The sequence below is a fragment of the Mustela nigripes genome, chromosome 14 (assembly GCF_022355385.1).
Source record: "Mustela nigripes isolate SB6536 chromosome 14, MUSNIG.SB6536, whole genome shotgun sequence".
Lineage (NCBI taxonomy): Eukaryota > Metazoa > Chordata > Mammalia > Carnivora > Mustelidae > Mustela > Mustela nigripes.
The window spans coordinates 31,399,765-31,416,317 of NC_081570.1; the positions used below are offsets into that span (position 1 = coordinate 31,399,765).

At 39.5% G+C, this 16,553-nt stretch overlaps 1 protein-coding gene and 1 pseudogene across 8 annotated transcripts in view; one reads left to right on the plus strand and one right to left on the minus strand.

The window, feature by feature from the left end:
- The window catches only part of SCMH1 (Scm polycomb group protein homolog 1), a 170,439-nt gene that overhangs the window by 26,982 nt on the left and 126,904 nt on the right, over positions 1–16,553 (minus strand). For 7 of the 8 annotated variants that reach the window (XM_059374323.1, XM_059374322.1, XM_059374324.1 and 4 more), the window contains 2 exons: positions 14,749–14,981; positions 11,067–11,193 (listed from right to left, as the gene is read on the minus strand). The exons of the other annotated variant lie outside the window; for it this stretch is intronic. In XM_059374323.1, coding sequence (XP_059230306.1) covers positions 11,067–11,193; positions 14,749–14,981 — 360 coding nt within the window. The remainder of the gene's footprint in view (positions 1–11,066; positions 11,194–14,748; positions 14,982–16,553) is intronic. 8 annotated transcript variants of the gene reach the window in all.
- Positions 4,792–10,070, plus strand: LOC132001521 (protein-associating with the carboxyl-terminal domain of ezrin-like; annotated as a pseudogene).

Here is a 16,553-nt window from a genome sequence, read left to right on the forward strand (position 1 = left end):
ATTTTTGAAGACACAATGACAGAGAATTTCCCCAAATTAATAGCAGATACCAAACCACAGATCCCAGGAAGATCAGAGAACACCAAGAAACCCTCTACAACTACATAAAAATTATTTATATATATAAATTATATTATATAATTTAAATTATATAATTATATAATTATATAAATTATATAATATAATTTATATATATAAATTATAGAATATATAAAATTATATAATTTAAATTATATTTATATAATTTTATATTACATAAAAATACAGAAAATTAGAAACAAAGAAAAAGTCTAGGAAGAAATCAGAGGCAAAATCCCCCTTGCCTACATAGGAGCAACACTAAAAATTACATCTTTAGAAGCCACATGAGCAGGAAGAGACTGGAGTGAAATACTTAAAATGTTGAAGGAAAATACCCACTAACCTAGAATTCTGTACCTTGAAAAAATTATCCTTCAAAAGTGAAGGAGAAATAAAGACTTCCTCAGACCAAAAAAAAGGAAAAAAGTTTTTTGCTAGATTACATTGCAAGCAAGGTTCAAGAAATTCCTTGGAGAGAAGGAAACTAATATAGATCAGAAACTAAAATCTACCTAAAGAAAGGAAGAGCACTTAGAGAAGGAATAGATGATAGCAAAATAGAAACTTAATTTTCTTATTCTTAACTGATCTAACAGATAACAGTTTTTTCAAAATAAAAACAATGGCAATGTATTTGATCGTGTATGCTTATGGATATATACACATGCTTATTTACACTTATGTGTAAATGAAATGAATGACGGCAATCATACGAGGGATGGAGAGGAGGAATTAGGATTACTTGTTATTTTATCTGTGAAGTGACACAGTGATTTTGAAAGCAGACTTGGGTTAGTCATAAATGTATACTAATAAATAAACTCTAATATACTAATAAATAAACTCTAAGGTAATCACTAAAAAATAAAAAAGTATAACATATACTAAAAAAGGAGAAAAACCATAATCACAAAATACTCAATTAAAACCACCAAGGCAGAGAAAAAGTGGAAGACAAAAATAGGCACAAAGAATAAAGGCAACAAAGAGGAGACTGAACAAATATGGTAGATATTTATCTAACTATATCAATAATCACTTTAAATATCAATGGTCTAAATATACCAATTAAAAGACAGATTTCTCGGGTGCCTGGGTGGCTCAGTTAGTTATGTGTCTGCCTTCAGCTGGGGTCATGATCCTAAGGTCCTTGGATCAAGCCCTGTATCATTCTCCCTTTCCCTCTGCCCCTGTCCCCTAATCTAATTCTTGCTTGCTCTGCTCTCTTCCTCAAATCAACCAATCAATCAATGAACTTCAAAAAAAAATAAGAGAGATTCTGAAAGTGGATCAAAAAACAAGACCCAACTATATGCTGCCTACAAGAAACCCACTTAAAATATGAAGAGACATATAGTTAAGAAGTAAAGGGGTAGAAAAAGTCACTGTAGATAAGGAGGGGCATTACATAATGATATAGAGGTCATTTACCCAAGAAGACATATCAATTATTACCATATATGCACCTAACAACAGACCATCAAATATGAGAGGTAAAAATTACTCCAAGAATAAACAGAAGGATCCACTATTATAATTGGAGACTTCACCATCACTCTCTCAGAAATGGACAGATCCAGCAGGCAGAAAAATCAGTAAGGATGTTTGTATACAATAGTATCATCAATCAACTGGATATAATTGATAGCTACAGGTTACATCACTCAACAACAGCAGAACATACAGTCTTCTCAAGCTCATATGAAACATTCATGAAGACAAAACATACCTTAACAAATTTATGGGGAATAGAAATCATACGGTGTTTGCTCTTAGTCCACAACAGAACTAAGTAAAAAAATCAGTAACAGAAAGGTAGATGGAAAATACCCTAATACTTGGAGGTTATACAACTTATTTATAAATAACACATGGGCCAAAGATCAAATATCCAGAGAAATTTAAATATATTTTGAATTAAATGAAAATAAAAATAAAACTTATCAAAATTTCTGGGATGCAGCAAAAGCCGTGGATAGAGGGAAGTATACAGCATTGAATGTAACATATTAGAAAAGAAGAAAGATCTGAAATCAATAATCTAAGCTTCTACTTTAGGAAAAAAGAACCAATTAAATCTAAAGCATAAGAAAAGAAATAATAAAAATTAAGGAGAAATCAATGACCCTGAAAACAAGTCAATAGAAGAAAAAAATTATCAATGAAACCAAAATTTGGTTCTTTGAAACAATTACCATTAATAAACCTTTATAGGCTAAATTTTTGAAAAAGATGATACAAATTACCACTACCAGAAATAAAAGAGGGCATACCACTATGGATCCATGGTCATTAAAAGGATAACACAGGAATACTATGAAGAATTCTAGGCCCACAGATTTGATAATCTAAATGAAATGGACCAATCCATGGAATCTACAATCTGTCAAAGCATACAAGAAGAAAAATATAATCTGAACAGGTCTATATCTATTAAAGAAATTGAATCAATAATTCATAATCTTCCAAAATAGCAAGCACCAGATTCAGATGGATTCACTGGTGAAGTCTGCTAAGCATTTAAGAAATAAATTTTTCCTGTGGGGCGCCTGGTGGCTCGTAGGTTAAGCCTCTGCCTTCGGCTCAGATCATGATCTCAGGGTCCTGGGATCGAGTCCCGCATTAGGCTCTCTGCTCAGCAGGGAGCCTACCCCCCCACTACTCTCTCTGCATGCCTCTCTGCCTACTTGTGATCTCTTTATGTCAAATAAATAAAATCTTTAAAAAAAGAAAAAGAAAGAAACTTTCCCCAATAAACTGTTTAGAAACTCTTTTAGAAAATAGAAGCAGAGAGGATGCCTGGGTGGCTCAGTGGGTTGGGCCACTGTCTTCAGCTCAGGTTATGATCCCAGAGTCCTGGGATCGAGCCCTGCATCGGGCTCTTTGCTCTGCAGGGAACCTGCTTCTCTCTCCACCTCTGCCTGCCTCTCTGCCTGCTGAGCTGAAACCAAGAGTTGGATGCTTAACTGACTGAGCCACCCAAGCATATCACCACAACTTTCCATCATTATACTAGAAGTCCTGACTAATGCAATAAGAAAAGGAAATAAAACATATACAGATTGGGAAGGAAGAAATAAAACACTCTTTGTTCACAGATGACACAAATGTCTATGTAGAGAATGTGAAAAAATTGATAAAAAAAATTCCTGGAACTAATAAGCAATTACGGTAAGGTTGCAAGATACAAGGTTAACATAGAAAAGTCAATTGCTTTGCTATATAACAGTAAGAAATGAGTGAAATTTGAAATTCAAAACAATACTATTTACATTAGTACTTCTGAAGATGAAATAGTTAGGTATAACTGTAACAAAATATGTACAGGATTTATATAAGGAGAACTACAAACACTGATGAATGAAATAATAATAAAAAAACCTCTTAACATACAGACTCTTAACTATAGAGAACAGACTGAGTTTGGTTCCAGAGGGGAGAGGGGTGGGGAGATGGGTTAAGTAAGTGATGGGGATTAAAGGGTACACTTATGATAAAATAAAATAAAATAAACCAAAATAAAAAGAAAGAGAAAACTAAATAAATGGAGAGACAGTTCATTCTCATGGACAGGAAGACTCAATATTGTCAAGATGTCAGTTTTTTCCAACTTGATCTACAGATTCAATTCAATTCCAATCTCCCAGAAGGTTACTGACAAACTGAGTCTGAAGTTTATATATGGAGAGGCAAAAAAAAACCCACTCTGAATAGTCAATGCAATATTAAAGGAGAAGAACAAGTTTGGAGGACCCAACTTCAAGACTCACTATAAAGCTGCAGTAATCAAGAGAGTATGAAAGAACAGACAAATCAATGGCACAGAGAGGAAGTTGAGAAGCAGTCCCATACTCATAGCTAACTGATCTCTGACAAAGGAACAAAGACAAAGCAATAGAGAAAAACATAGTCATTTCAAAAGTGGTGCTGAAACAACTGGACAGCCACATGCAAAAAAAAAAAAAAAAAAAAAAGGATCTAGACACAGATCTTACACCCTTCACAAAAATCAACTCAAAATAGTTCACAGACCTAAATGTAAAATTCAAAACTGTAAGACTCCTAGAAAATAAAATAGGAGAAAAATAAGATGATCTTAGGTTGGCAATGACTTTTCTTTATTTTTTTAATTTTTTAAAGACTTTATTTATTTATTAGACAGAGAAGGAGAGAGCACAAGTAGGCAGAGCGGAAGGTAGATGGAAAGGTACAAGTAGGCTCTCTGCTGAGCAGGGAGCCCAACTTTGGGGCTAGATCCCAGGACCCTGAGATCATGACCTGAGCTGAAGGCAGCTGCTTAATTGACTGAGCAGTCACCCAGGAGCCCCAGTAATGACTTTTTTAGATATAACACCAAAGGCACGATCCATGGAAGAAATAATCGATAAGCTGGACTTATGAAAGTTAAAATGTTCTGTTCTGTGAAAGACACAATCCATATAATGAGAAGAAAAGCCATAGAGTGGGAAGAAATATCTGCAAAAGGCACACATGATAAAGAACTATTTTCTAAAATATACAAAGAATTGAAAAAACTCAACAGTAAGAAAATGAACAACTTAGTTAAAAACTGGGCCAATTCTGTTAAATAGATACCTTGCCAAGGAGGATACAAAAATAGCAAATAAGCACATGACAAGATGCTTCTTCCTGTATGTCATCAGGAATATGCAGATTAAAACAATGAAATACCACTACCCACCTATTAGAATGGCCAAAATCCAGAACACGAACACCATCAAATGCTGGTGAGGATGTGGAAAAAGGAACTATCATTCATTGCTAGTGGGAGTGCAAAACAGCCACTTTGGAAGACAGTTTGAACTGTCAAAACCTAAACTGTCAAAACCTTAAAAACCTAAACACACTCTTATATGATCCAGCAATCTCATTCCTTGGTATTTACCCAAAGGAATTTAAAATTTATGTTCACACAAAAACTACACATAGATGTTTATAGTCATTTAATTCATGATTACCCAAACTTGGAAGGAACCAAGATGTCCTTCAGTAGGTGAATAGATAAACTGTGGTATAGTCAGACAATGGTATATCATTCAGCCCTAAAAAGAAATGAGCATGAAAAAGACATGAAGAAAATTTAAATGCATATCACTAAGTAAAAAGGCCAATGTGAAAAGGCTACATACTGCATGGTTTCAACTAAATGACATTCTGAAAAAGGCCAAATTAAAGAGATTGTAAAAAGATGAGTGGTTCCCATGAGTTAGGGGGCAAAAACAGTTGAACAGGAATTTTAGGGCAGCAATTTTTAGGGCAGTAACTATTTTGTATATCCTCTAATGGTGGATACATGTCATTGTACATTTGTGAAAACCCAGAGAATGTACAACCCCAAGAGAGAATCCTAATGTAAACTATGAACCTTGAGCATTACTGATGTTTCAGTGGAGGTTCATTACTTGAAACAAACGTACTTCTTACTCTGCTTGGGGATTGTTGATAATGGAGAAGCCCAAGAATGTGTAGAGACAGGGGTATATGGAAAATCTCTGGACTTTCTGCTCGATTTTACTGTGAACCTAAAAAAACAGTCTAGCAAAAAAATTCAGAAAACAAAAAAGAGCACTTCATTACAGTCGCAAATATCCAAGAGTGGGGAAGTACAGTATAAGCCTTTCCTAAATGTATGTAAAATTCTTTAATGCTGATCATTTTGCAGGGCTGGTTTTCCACTAAACACCCTTTGGGAAATGCCACTGGAGTAATGAATAATGATACTTTAAAAGTAAGATGCTAGACATGAGAAGCTCAATACAAAGTCTGGAAGATAGACTTAAGGAAGTTTTGGAGAGAGTTGAACAAAAAGTCAACAAGAATAGGGAGAAAAATAAAGAGGCTTAAGAATATAACAGGACAAGTTCAAGAGGTTCAGCATCTGAATAATGTATGCCAGAAGGAGTGCAGAGAGACAAAGAAGTGGGAGAAAACCACTGATGAAAGAATTTTTTAAAATTTCAAGAAACTAAAGAATGGATGGGCACATACAGGGTCCCGCGTGGCAGTGTCTCATCCTAGGTAAGACTGTAGAACAGTAGGGATGAAGAGAAGCTTCAAAGAAAATAAATAGGAGGCACCTGGGTGGCTCAGGCAGTTGAGCCTCTGCCCTCGGCTTGGGTCATGATCTCAGGGTCCCAGAATCAAGCCCCGTATGGGGCTCTCTGCTCAGCGGGGAGTCTGCTTCTCCCTCTTCCTCTGCCCTCTCCCATCCCCGTTCATGTTCTCTCTCTCTGTCTCTCAAATAAATAAATAAAATCTTAAAAAAAAAAAAAACAAACCAGCACAAAAACCCAAACAAGTTTCATATAAAATTAAACATGAAATCTTAAGATTTACATGGGAAGACAAAGACTGGGAAGGAGCAAACTGGGAATAATACAAAAGGGTGGTGAAGAAGATGTCAAGGAACTCCGAAGGCTTCGGAAGACTTCTTTTTGAGAGTTTGAAATGGACAGAATATATATTGTGCTTGAACACAGAGATGTACATAGTAGTAACAGAGCTTAAGTTGAATTATTAAGTATTAGCAAAATTAACACATAAAGAAATCTGAAACACATAAACATGTATGAAACACATAAAGATTTACTCTGAAAATAAAATGTGCAACAAAGGAAAAGTAATCATAATACACTACTTGGCTCAACTAAAAATAGCATTCTATAGATTTCAATGACAAAATACAAATTTCACTCTAATCGAAATGATAATACCATGGTATTAAGATAGGGAGGTATATGTGGGTGGATAAGGAGATTAATAAGAGTTAACTTCTAAAGTAGGTTGTCAGTTAAAAAAATACCTGAAGCATAAAAACAATACACATAAAATGTAAGCATAAAAACAACGTATAGAGGTAAATAAGACAATCGGTTGAATTAAAAGTGATTGCAAGGTCACCTGGGTGGCTTGCTTGCTAGGTTAAAGCCTCTGCCTTTGGCTCAGGTCATGATCCCAGGGTCCTGGAATCGAGCCCCGCATCTCGCTCTCTCCTCAGCGGGGAGCCTGCTTCCCTTCCCCTCTCTCTCTGCCTGCCTCTCTGCCTACTTGTGATCTCTTGTCAAATAAATAAATAAAATCTTTAAAAAAAGTGGTTGCATGTGGTGAGAAGTAAATGACAGGGGAAAAGGGAGCCAGTTTGTTTTGTCTTTTGCATCATAATTCTTAAAAACCTGTCGTTCCTTTAAATTATGAGGATATATAAAACTGATAAAAAATAAAATTAACTCTTAAAAAGTATTGCACAGGTGAAAAAATGCAAGGGAGGTATAGAGGATACAGTGTGGTGCGCAGCTTTCAATCCGGATAGCTTTTACTGTTACCATTTGAAGGGTCTATAAAAGGCAACTTCAACTAATCCTTCCATTGCATTAAGTGTGGAAACTGAGGCTCAGAAAGGGAAGTGAGATCAAGGTCACACAAAATGAGCCAAGGCCCAGCCAGAGGATGGCCACGCAATAAAAATTCAATAAAACTGCCATAGTCTGGCCAGGAGCAGGAAGCAGAGACATGAAGTAAGTTTCCACTTTTCCTAGGCTCTGAGATCTGAGATTCAGGCTGAGGGAGGGATACCAGCTCAGTGGCTGCCGGACGTAAATGGATGTACAACATTTAAATGGAATGGTGTGGCACAGTTACGAAGCCCCCATTGCTGTGGGTCTTCCAGGTTCTGCTGAAAAGGCACACAGGCACCGTAGTCGTATCTAGAATGATGTGGGAGACCTGAGCAAATAGACGGGCATTTGGGGGGTATGCCATGAAGTGGGAAGACAGACAGAATATTCCTACCAAGGTGTGTATTTGTTTTTTTCTTCCTCATCCACAGAGCTTTGGAGCAAAGGCCACTGTTCATTAATCTAATGACACTCTGGGACTAGGCAAACCCTGGAATTGGCTGGAGCTAGATGTAGATGATGTACCTGGAAAAATCATGTAATAGGACTCTTACTAGAGCTGACATAAATACCACAGGAAGGCTATATGTGGTCTTTCATAGGTTATGTGAAGACACTAGAGTTGGCCTTCGCTTCAAGCTCTAGCGTTCTAGAATTTGGGTGGAAACATACTTAAGTCCTACGGAAAAGACTATGCTAACTTCCCCAGGGACCATTCCCATACCTTCAACTTCTCTAAACAAGGTGGAGGACCTGCAGAGTAATCAGAGTAAGGTTTCACACATATATCTCTACTTTTCAGATAAGAAACGAGCACTGGTCTTTCTAGCATTCCCCTGGGGAGACTGTGTATCTATTCCAGTGGTGTAGCTCTTTTTAAGTTATCTTCCCAGATGGCTGGTTTATGAAATGGAAGCAGACTCGCATGGCCCCAGTTGACTACCTGCCCACTGCAGCCACCACATTGTACCTTGAATCACATGTTCATTGGTTATTCTCCAAAATCAAGTTCATTCTCACATTAATAAGGTTTGCCACCACCAATGATGTTAAAAAAAAAAAAAATCAGGGCTTTGTTTGGGATTTTATAGGTTAGTTTCTGCTCTCATCAATCTCCACTTATGGAGGTCTTGAAAAGAAGGCGGCACGCACTGGGAACTAATGGTAACTCTGGATTTCAGTTTTGGTGGATGCTCCCTCCAGCTTTCAACAGACCTTGCTGAATTTCATTCTAAAATGTCAGCCAGCACTCTGCACCTTATTGTCCCATGACTTCTTCAGGAATGATTTTCTAGAAGTTGTGAATTTCTTGAGAAGTTTAACATTGAAGAGAAAAGATGTAATAAATGGAATTCTTTCGATTTCAGCTGCTTGTGAGAGGACTGAATAGCGCCATGGTCAATGCCTCTCCTGCTTAATCAGTTGCTGTGTGCAGGGCCAGTAGCCTTTAAGAGTTTTCTTCCTCATCTGCTTGGTCCCTTGAAAACAATGCACAGGGAGAAACCCAGAAGCCCCTCGCCTGCTCTCGCTGGCCCTGTTCTGGTCATGTGCTGCTCAAGAGGTTTGAGGTTCACAGCGAGCACATGTGGAAGGTGCTCCTGTCTCACCTCCAGGCCTCCCTGGAGCACTTCACCCAGGAGTGGCTGAAGAAAGTCACCTTGCCTCAAGCATCACCCGGCCAGCACCGTACCAGCGGTTCCCTCGTACTGGTTACTCTTCACAACCTAAGAGCGCTGGGCTCTCTCCTGGAACCAGAGGTGATGGTGGGAGGAGAAAGAACCAGCAGCTTCGAACGCACTGCCTCAAGTTCTACGGAAACTACAGACCCTTCTTCAGAAGGTGATTGATTTTCTCCACTTGGTAAATTTCCCACGAATGGAATCTCATATGTAAAAGGGACCTCAGAAGACAGTGAAAACTTCCCATTAAGGCCTAAAAAGGCTGAAGAGCGACCTTCTAGCCAAAAGAGTCTGAAACCAAACCGTCAATGTACCTATTTGTCCTACAGAAGCCTGTGCTGCTGTCAAGTCTCTGCTCACTAACTGATGCTGAAGAAGAGACGTGGGATGGCAGCCCAGCAGCTAAAATTCTGAGATACACCTGGAGGTGGAACCACGGCTGTAAGAGCTGTTACCTCAGGGGAGCAAACGGCCATTCCTACTCTGCTTCCACTCACTGAAGAGTCCAAGCTTTTGAAATCAAGCCTACCTCTAAAGACCAGTCTTGTACAAAGTGCGGATGAGCCAGACCAAACCAAGCCACCAAAAGTGTCACAAGGAAGGAGGCTCAAGGTTCCATTAGAACTGGGTTTAGGAGAGTTTACTAGTTCAAGTAAAAAAGAAGCCACTACAAGATCCTAATTTGGACTGGCTTGTTGATATGATCTCAGAAATGAAGCCTGTAGCGACTATTTTTATTTTACCTGAATTGAGGGCAGAGATGATGGTTCCCAAGGATGATGTTTCAACACTGATGCAGTTTTCCTCAAAATCTGCTGCAGCAGAAACTACTGAGGGAGAGTCTGAAGCCTGGGAAGGGGAAGGGGGGCCAAGCTAGGAAGACAATGGCTGGTGACAATGGGGACAGTTGCACTACAGGAAAAAGGACTCCTTTAAGGAAAAAAACCACATCAAATGAATACCTCAAAAGCTGGCTCTGCAGACAAAACCCCTAGAATGTCCTGCTCTTGCCACAGCAGGAGCTCTTTTCCCAGTTTGTGCTAACTGAAGTGTGCGCCCTTGAGGGCCAGCCAGGAGCCCCAGGCGGTGAAGTGGCTCACAGCCCTGGTATCTTTGAGGAAGATCTGTGTGCCTTTGACTAAGAGCTCTGTGAAACTCAAGTGGCCGTGGAAAGGCTGAATTCCCCCCAGGAAAGAAAGAAAAGAATCACAAAAAGCCAAGCTGATTACCATAATTTTGTGCCACTTCTTTAACAGTCAGAAGAGTAAGCTCTACTTTGAAATAGTACTTACAGAAAAAATTCTAGCTATAAAGTATCTCAATGATTTTAAATTGCTAAGGTCTTCCTAGGCAGCTTATTGGTTTACAGTTGTGCTGTCTGAGTGAACAGCCCTGTGGAAAGGTTCCTAAGGAGAAATAACTCTGACAATCCTGTTTCCTAAATATCTGGTAAAGACTATTTTCTCAAGAAAAAAAAAAATCAGAGCAGTTGCACACGTATTTGAGTGGTGGCAGGATTATTGTGATGCTGGAAGGATTCTGGAAGGGATCAGTAAACAGGGAGTACCCGGAACTGGAAAGGATGCATATTAATACAAACTGGAGGATGGAGGTTCCTGGTGCTGGCCCCACCTCCACCCCACCCCCACGCCCCAGTTCCCCAACTCTGAGATCATAGGACATCTACCCAAGTTCGTTCCATTGTTTTGAAACGATGAAGGTTTCTCTGAACCTATTTCAAATGCCAGAGATAAAACATTTGTTTAAAGATTGGATTTAGGTTTACAAATGGATGGGTTTGGGGGGTGGGTTGCTAACTACTGGTGTAAGACAAGAGAAAGGAGATGGGGGTGCTGGGGCTTGTGGCAGCTATTACATGATCTGCTCTTACCTGTGGGGGCCTGCATGGCTGAGCTGGGGATGGTGGCAGCATCTTGGGGTACAGTGCTGGTATCCGGTTCAGGGGTGCTGGTTGTTGGTGAGGTGGGTGGTGGGTTCAGCAAAGTCCGAGGCTTCCTCTGTCAAAATGGATGGGGAGAAGTTTGCTACCTGTGACAGGTAACTTGTCTTCTGATTCCTCTCTTCCTAGCTCTCAATTCACCCATGAGATGGAAATATCTCTGTGGATGGGGCTCTTGTATCTTTGTTTTCCACACAGAATCTTGCCTAGAGCTTTACCTATAGTAGATGCTTAGTAAATATTTTCTGAATCTGCGTATAAGATTCTGGACTCCTATCGAGCCAGAGCTTAACTCACAGTCTTTTATATCTTTTATACTAGATTCAATATTATCATTTGAAATACCAGGTTCTTTATCAGTTGGGCAGGCAAAAGCAAAAAAGGAAAAAAAAAATGCTGAGGCTTAAGCCTACTTTGACATTATTTTGTACTTTGCTTCTCTCTTTTAAAAAAGGGAAACGTCCCTTCCCCTAACTGCAGACTCCTTCTTCTACCTACCTCTTCAGCTCAACTGCCATTTTTCATCTTAAACTTTATACTCTAAGGTCTAAATCTCTAACTAAATTACTTCTCTAAAAACCCTGCAGCTTTACCTGTGCCATTCCTTTAGAGTAATAAACTGTCCCTTCTGCCTGGATTGCTCCCCCCTTTTAACTTTATTCATATCTATTTATCCAAGAAAATTTTCTAGATTTCCTCCACTTAGTCTCTTTTGTGCTATGTCTGTACTTTGTGTTGCATCTGTCACAATGTACTGTCATAAATATTTACATACTGGTGTCCTCTATTAGCCTGGAGCTCCTTGAGGGTCTGATTCTGAGTACCGCTCCTAGCATGGCAATCGCCATATGATAAGTCTCAATAAATATTTCCAATGAAGCACGCAGTACAGAATACCAATATTGAGGGAAGTAATAAAAATGATTTGAGAAAGATCTAACATCTCTATGCTGTTCAGGGTAGTCTCTAGGGGAGAAAGATCTCAGAAGGTTCTTCTCAAGAAATAGTTTTCTAAAAGCCATTCTGAAAGCAAGGAAAACGTAATTATCTCTGAGATCCAGAAATCCCTTTTTTACTAAATGTCCCATGTAGGGGCCACTGCTGGGAGCTATATAAACCTGTCTGGCTTCTAGGAGAATATTATCTAAAGCAATAGCACCAGTGACAGTAGGTATAGATACAATGGCCTGGTCTGTGAAGTTATCATGCAAACACTTATGAAACATTCAAAGCATACATGGGACAGGGACACTTCCTCATTTTTAAATTTTTTTGATACTGCTAAAAGTCAAAGTCTAAATAAGCAAGGAGTTAGGGAAGAAAGGAAATAGCAGTTCAACTTCACAGAGTTGGTGGTAATTCCATGGGGTCCCTGAAGGAACAAGCCTGGTGAGTTCAGTGCCCAAATATTGTAGCAGAAAGCAGAGAGAAGGAAGGCATTTCTGTTTGAGATAGGTGCATTTACATGTATTATATCTCTTCATATATTACCTCATCTCTATTTTATTGGCGAGAAAACGGGCTCAGAGCCTTATTCAAAGTTTTCCACAGTCACACAAGTGGTAACAAATGGAGATGAGGTATAAACCTGTTTGTCTATCTTTGAAGCCTCTGCTCTCATCATGAGACCACTTTACTCCAGAAAGAAACAGAAGGGTCAGAGTTAAGTGGAAGGCATAGACATTTATAGAAATAGGCAAAAGTACAGGAGGGAGAATTAGTGAGCCAAATACCAGCCCATAAAATATAGGATAAGATGAGAATTATTGTTTTCAAGAGGGTTGGAAAGAAAGGGGATTTTGGTTATTACTATGTTTAGGACTGCCTGAGGAAGCAGAACAGGGGCAATCGTAGAATCATAGTGTTTAGGTTTTGAAGGATCTTAAACGCCACTTAATCCAACCATCCCTTTCCTACTTCCCTCTTCCTGAAAACATCCATCGCATCTGAGTCATCCAGCCCCTGACAAAATGCCTCTAATGATGGTATTGACAGATCACTCCCTTCCCTCCTTCCCTTTCTTCCTTCCTCCCTCCATTCCTTTCTATCTTTCTTTTGGCAGATCACTACATCTGTTTTGTGATACATTTAACTGTTCCTTTTATGTTGAGACAAAGCCTGTCTACTTGAGTTTCTACTTTTTGGTTCTGGTTTTGTCTTTGAAACATTACAAGTTTTTTTTTTCCTCTTTAATTGGATGTCCTTAAAATGTCTTCACATCATCAAAAGCCTGGCTTCTCTGGCCCTGGAATCTTTAGGGCTTTCAGTCTCTCTCCATAGCAGAAGAATAAGAAGAGAGTAGTGGAGATAAAAATGAACCAGGACCTGGGTTAGGGGTTAGATCAGGAGCATATGTGTTACACAGAAAGATCTGGATGTGCCACCAAGAATTCAAAGCCAATAAACAAGAGATAATCTCAATTAGGACATCATAACTAAAATCATCCATCCATCCTGTATTTATTGAACATCTCCAAAGAGATTGAGATGGAAGACACTACAGGAGAAAAAGAGAAGATCAAGATTAGGTTCTTGACCTTGAGGAGCTTATATTCTAGAAGCACTGAAGTCAGCTGAAATTAATAAACAGAACAAAACCAATTAACCAACCAACCAACCAACTAACCAACCAACCAATCAAACTTATGGAAGAACTCATGGCATCAGAAAGGGGTGTCCAGGGAGAACTAGGTATCATTTCCATACTGAAACTCAGGTAGTCTAGTTTGGGAAGGAGTTGCAAAGAAATCCCTTAACAAAAAGTGAGTGGAGAAGGTGATGCTAAAGGAAGCCATAGAGAAATAGCTGAGGAAACTTTTAATCAATGGTTTCCCTAGGGAAGACATGAATGAAGAACTGGTCATGACTAAAAGGTGGTACTTGCAGTTAACAGTGTTCAGTGAAGCTTGACTCAGCAGTCTTTTCCTGCATGAGAGGTAAGTGTTATCTCCTTCAGGAAATGTGGGAGAGTGCCTGTGGTACCCATGGCAGGGCAGCAGTGACGTTGAAACTAGAACATCTAGAGCTCTGGAGCCTTTGTTGTTTATTAGCTATGTGACCTTAGGGAAGTCATTTAATATCTCTAAGTCTTAAATTACTTAACTATTAGATAACATTAACACTACCCATCTCCTAAGTTTTGTGATCATCATGTGATATGTATGTGAAAGTGTCTGATACAGAGCCTGATACTTACTAGGTATGCGGTAATTTTCTTTCTTTCTTTTTAAAAGAAGGGGCAGGGATAGAAAAAGAAATACATTTATAGAGTCAGATTTCTGTTTCTGTTCCTGCACCTGGGCATCTACTCTGGATAGGTTAACGATTAGGAGCAGGGTCCTCCATCTAGGGAAGACATTAGACCAGAATTCCCTCAAATGTGAGTAGCTTTCAAAGTCAAAATTTGTTTCTTATCCACACCATCCTATCTCTAATATTACCAACTCCCAGTTAAGGAGATAAGCAGGGATGACAATTTAGGAAATTCCTGTTAAAAACATACACAAGGTGGAAAATAGGGCCAGACATGCCCCTTTCCAAGATGGATGGATACGGGTGCATTACCCCTTTATAACCCTTTATCCCTTTCTAGGAAACCCACATTTTTACCTACCTTACTGCCAGGTTTGGGACCCCTCTTCTTTGGGAATTTCAAAGGTTCAGCTGACTTGGATGGGGTAGAGATGGGGTGGGGAATTAGGGGCTTGGGTGTCCGGCCCCGCTTCTTTCCTGGTTTACGCCCCCTCTGCCCTGGTTGATGGTCCAAGACAGTTTTGGTGCTGCTGTGGAGGCTGGGCTTCTCAGTGTTCACATCAGATGCAGGATAAGGATTCTTTGGAATCACAACTGCAAGAAAAAGACTCATTCTATCACCCCCTCCTCCCAACTGCATTCCCATCCCAAACAGCAGGGGTGGGGGTGGGGTAGGTGGGGTGGGGAAAACTTGTTACTTCTGCTTGGGTAATTTTATCCCAAGAAGCTGGTTTCCTGGTATCTGACCTAAATGTTAGAAAATCTCAGAGGAGAACTGAATTTATATTGGTTAGAACTGGAAGTTTTAATTATTTCTGGCAGATGCAGAGAAAATATTAAATTTTTCTCCCCAAGGCATCTAGTTAAGGCATATAAACAGAATCATAGGCTCAGAGACAGAATGACTTTAGAAGCCTACAATCCCTTCCTGCTAAGAATGCAGATCCAAGGCTTAGCAGAGGAAATGATGCCTTCTCTGGGTTATACAGTGAACTGGGATAAGGACTTATGTTTTGACAGTGGGCCCTGACAAGCAAGTTAGGCATCTTCTACACCAATCTACTTAAAATTTTCATATGATTATTGCAATGATAGTGAAACACATGGAAATACATATATCTGACAGCATCTCTCCCTAGTTCAAAAGTCTTTGCTCCATATGACCTTTAATGTAAAGTCCAAATTCTTTATCCTGATATCCAAGGACTTTTGGTACCTAATCCCTGTCTTACTCTGCAGTTATGCCTGATGTCATTTCCAGACACACACCTCCACTGTGTTCTAGCCCACTTGTTTTCTGAACACCAATTTATTCATGTATATTGAGTTCCCTATTCTTCTTTGTCAAGAAAATATCAATACTCAGATTCCAACTCTCAGCTCCAGGGTCACCTCCTCACTGAGGTCTTGTCTGACCATTCCCCAACGAAGTCAGTACCACCCTACCTCCAAAGCATTCTGGAGACATCTATGTTAGGGTACTTTCAATTTTACTTCCAACCATTCATCTTCTCCTTAAATTGAGAATGCTTCAAGGTAAGCACATCTAATTCATTCCACAAATAGTTACTGAGCACTTAGTATATGTTAACAAAACATAGTTTCCACTGTGATGGAGCTTACCTCCTAGTTGGGGAGACAAAAAACAGACAAATAAATATACAGTATAATACCAGGTAAGGGTTATGATGAAAACTAAAGGAGGGTAAGGAGAGAGAGGGGTGAGGAAAGTTCTCTTTGAGGAAGTGACATTTACACAGAGGTCCCAAATGAAATAAAGGCAAAGCCTAATGAAAACCTGAGAAAAGCGCCTCTCAAGTAGAGGGTACATAACAAGTGCGAAGATTCTGAGACGGGAACATGTCGGGGGGGTTGAGAAATGGTAAGGGGGTCAGTTTAGCTAGAAGTGAGTGAGTAGAAAGGAGTGGCAGGGGATCAGGTTAGAAAAGGAGTAGCAGGGGTGCCTGGGTGGCTCAGTGGGTTAATGCCACTGCCTTCGGCTCAGGTCATGATCTCAGGGTCCTGGGACTGAGTCCCTCGTCGGGCTCTCTGCTCAGCCTGCTTCCCTCTCTCTCTGCCTGCCTATCTGCCTACTCGTGATCTCTCTCTCTCTGTCAAATAAATAAATAAAATCTTAAAAAAAAAAGAGGAGTAGCAGTAAGATTG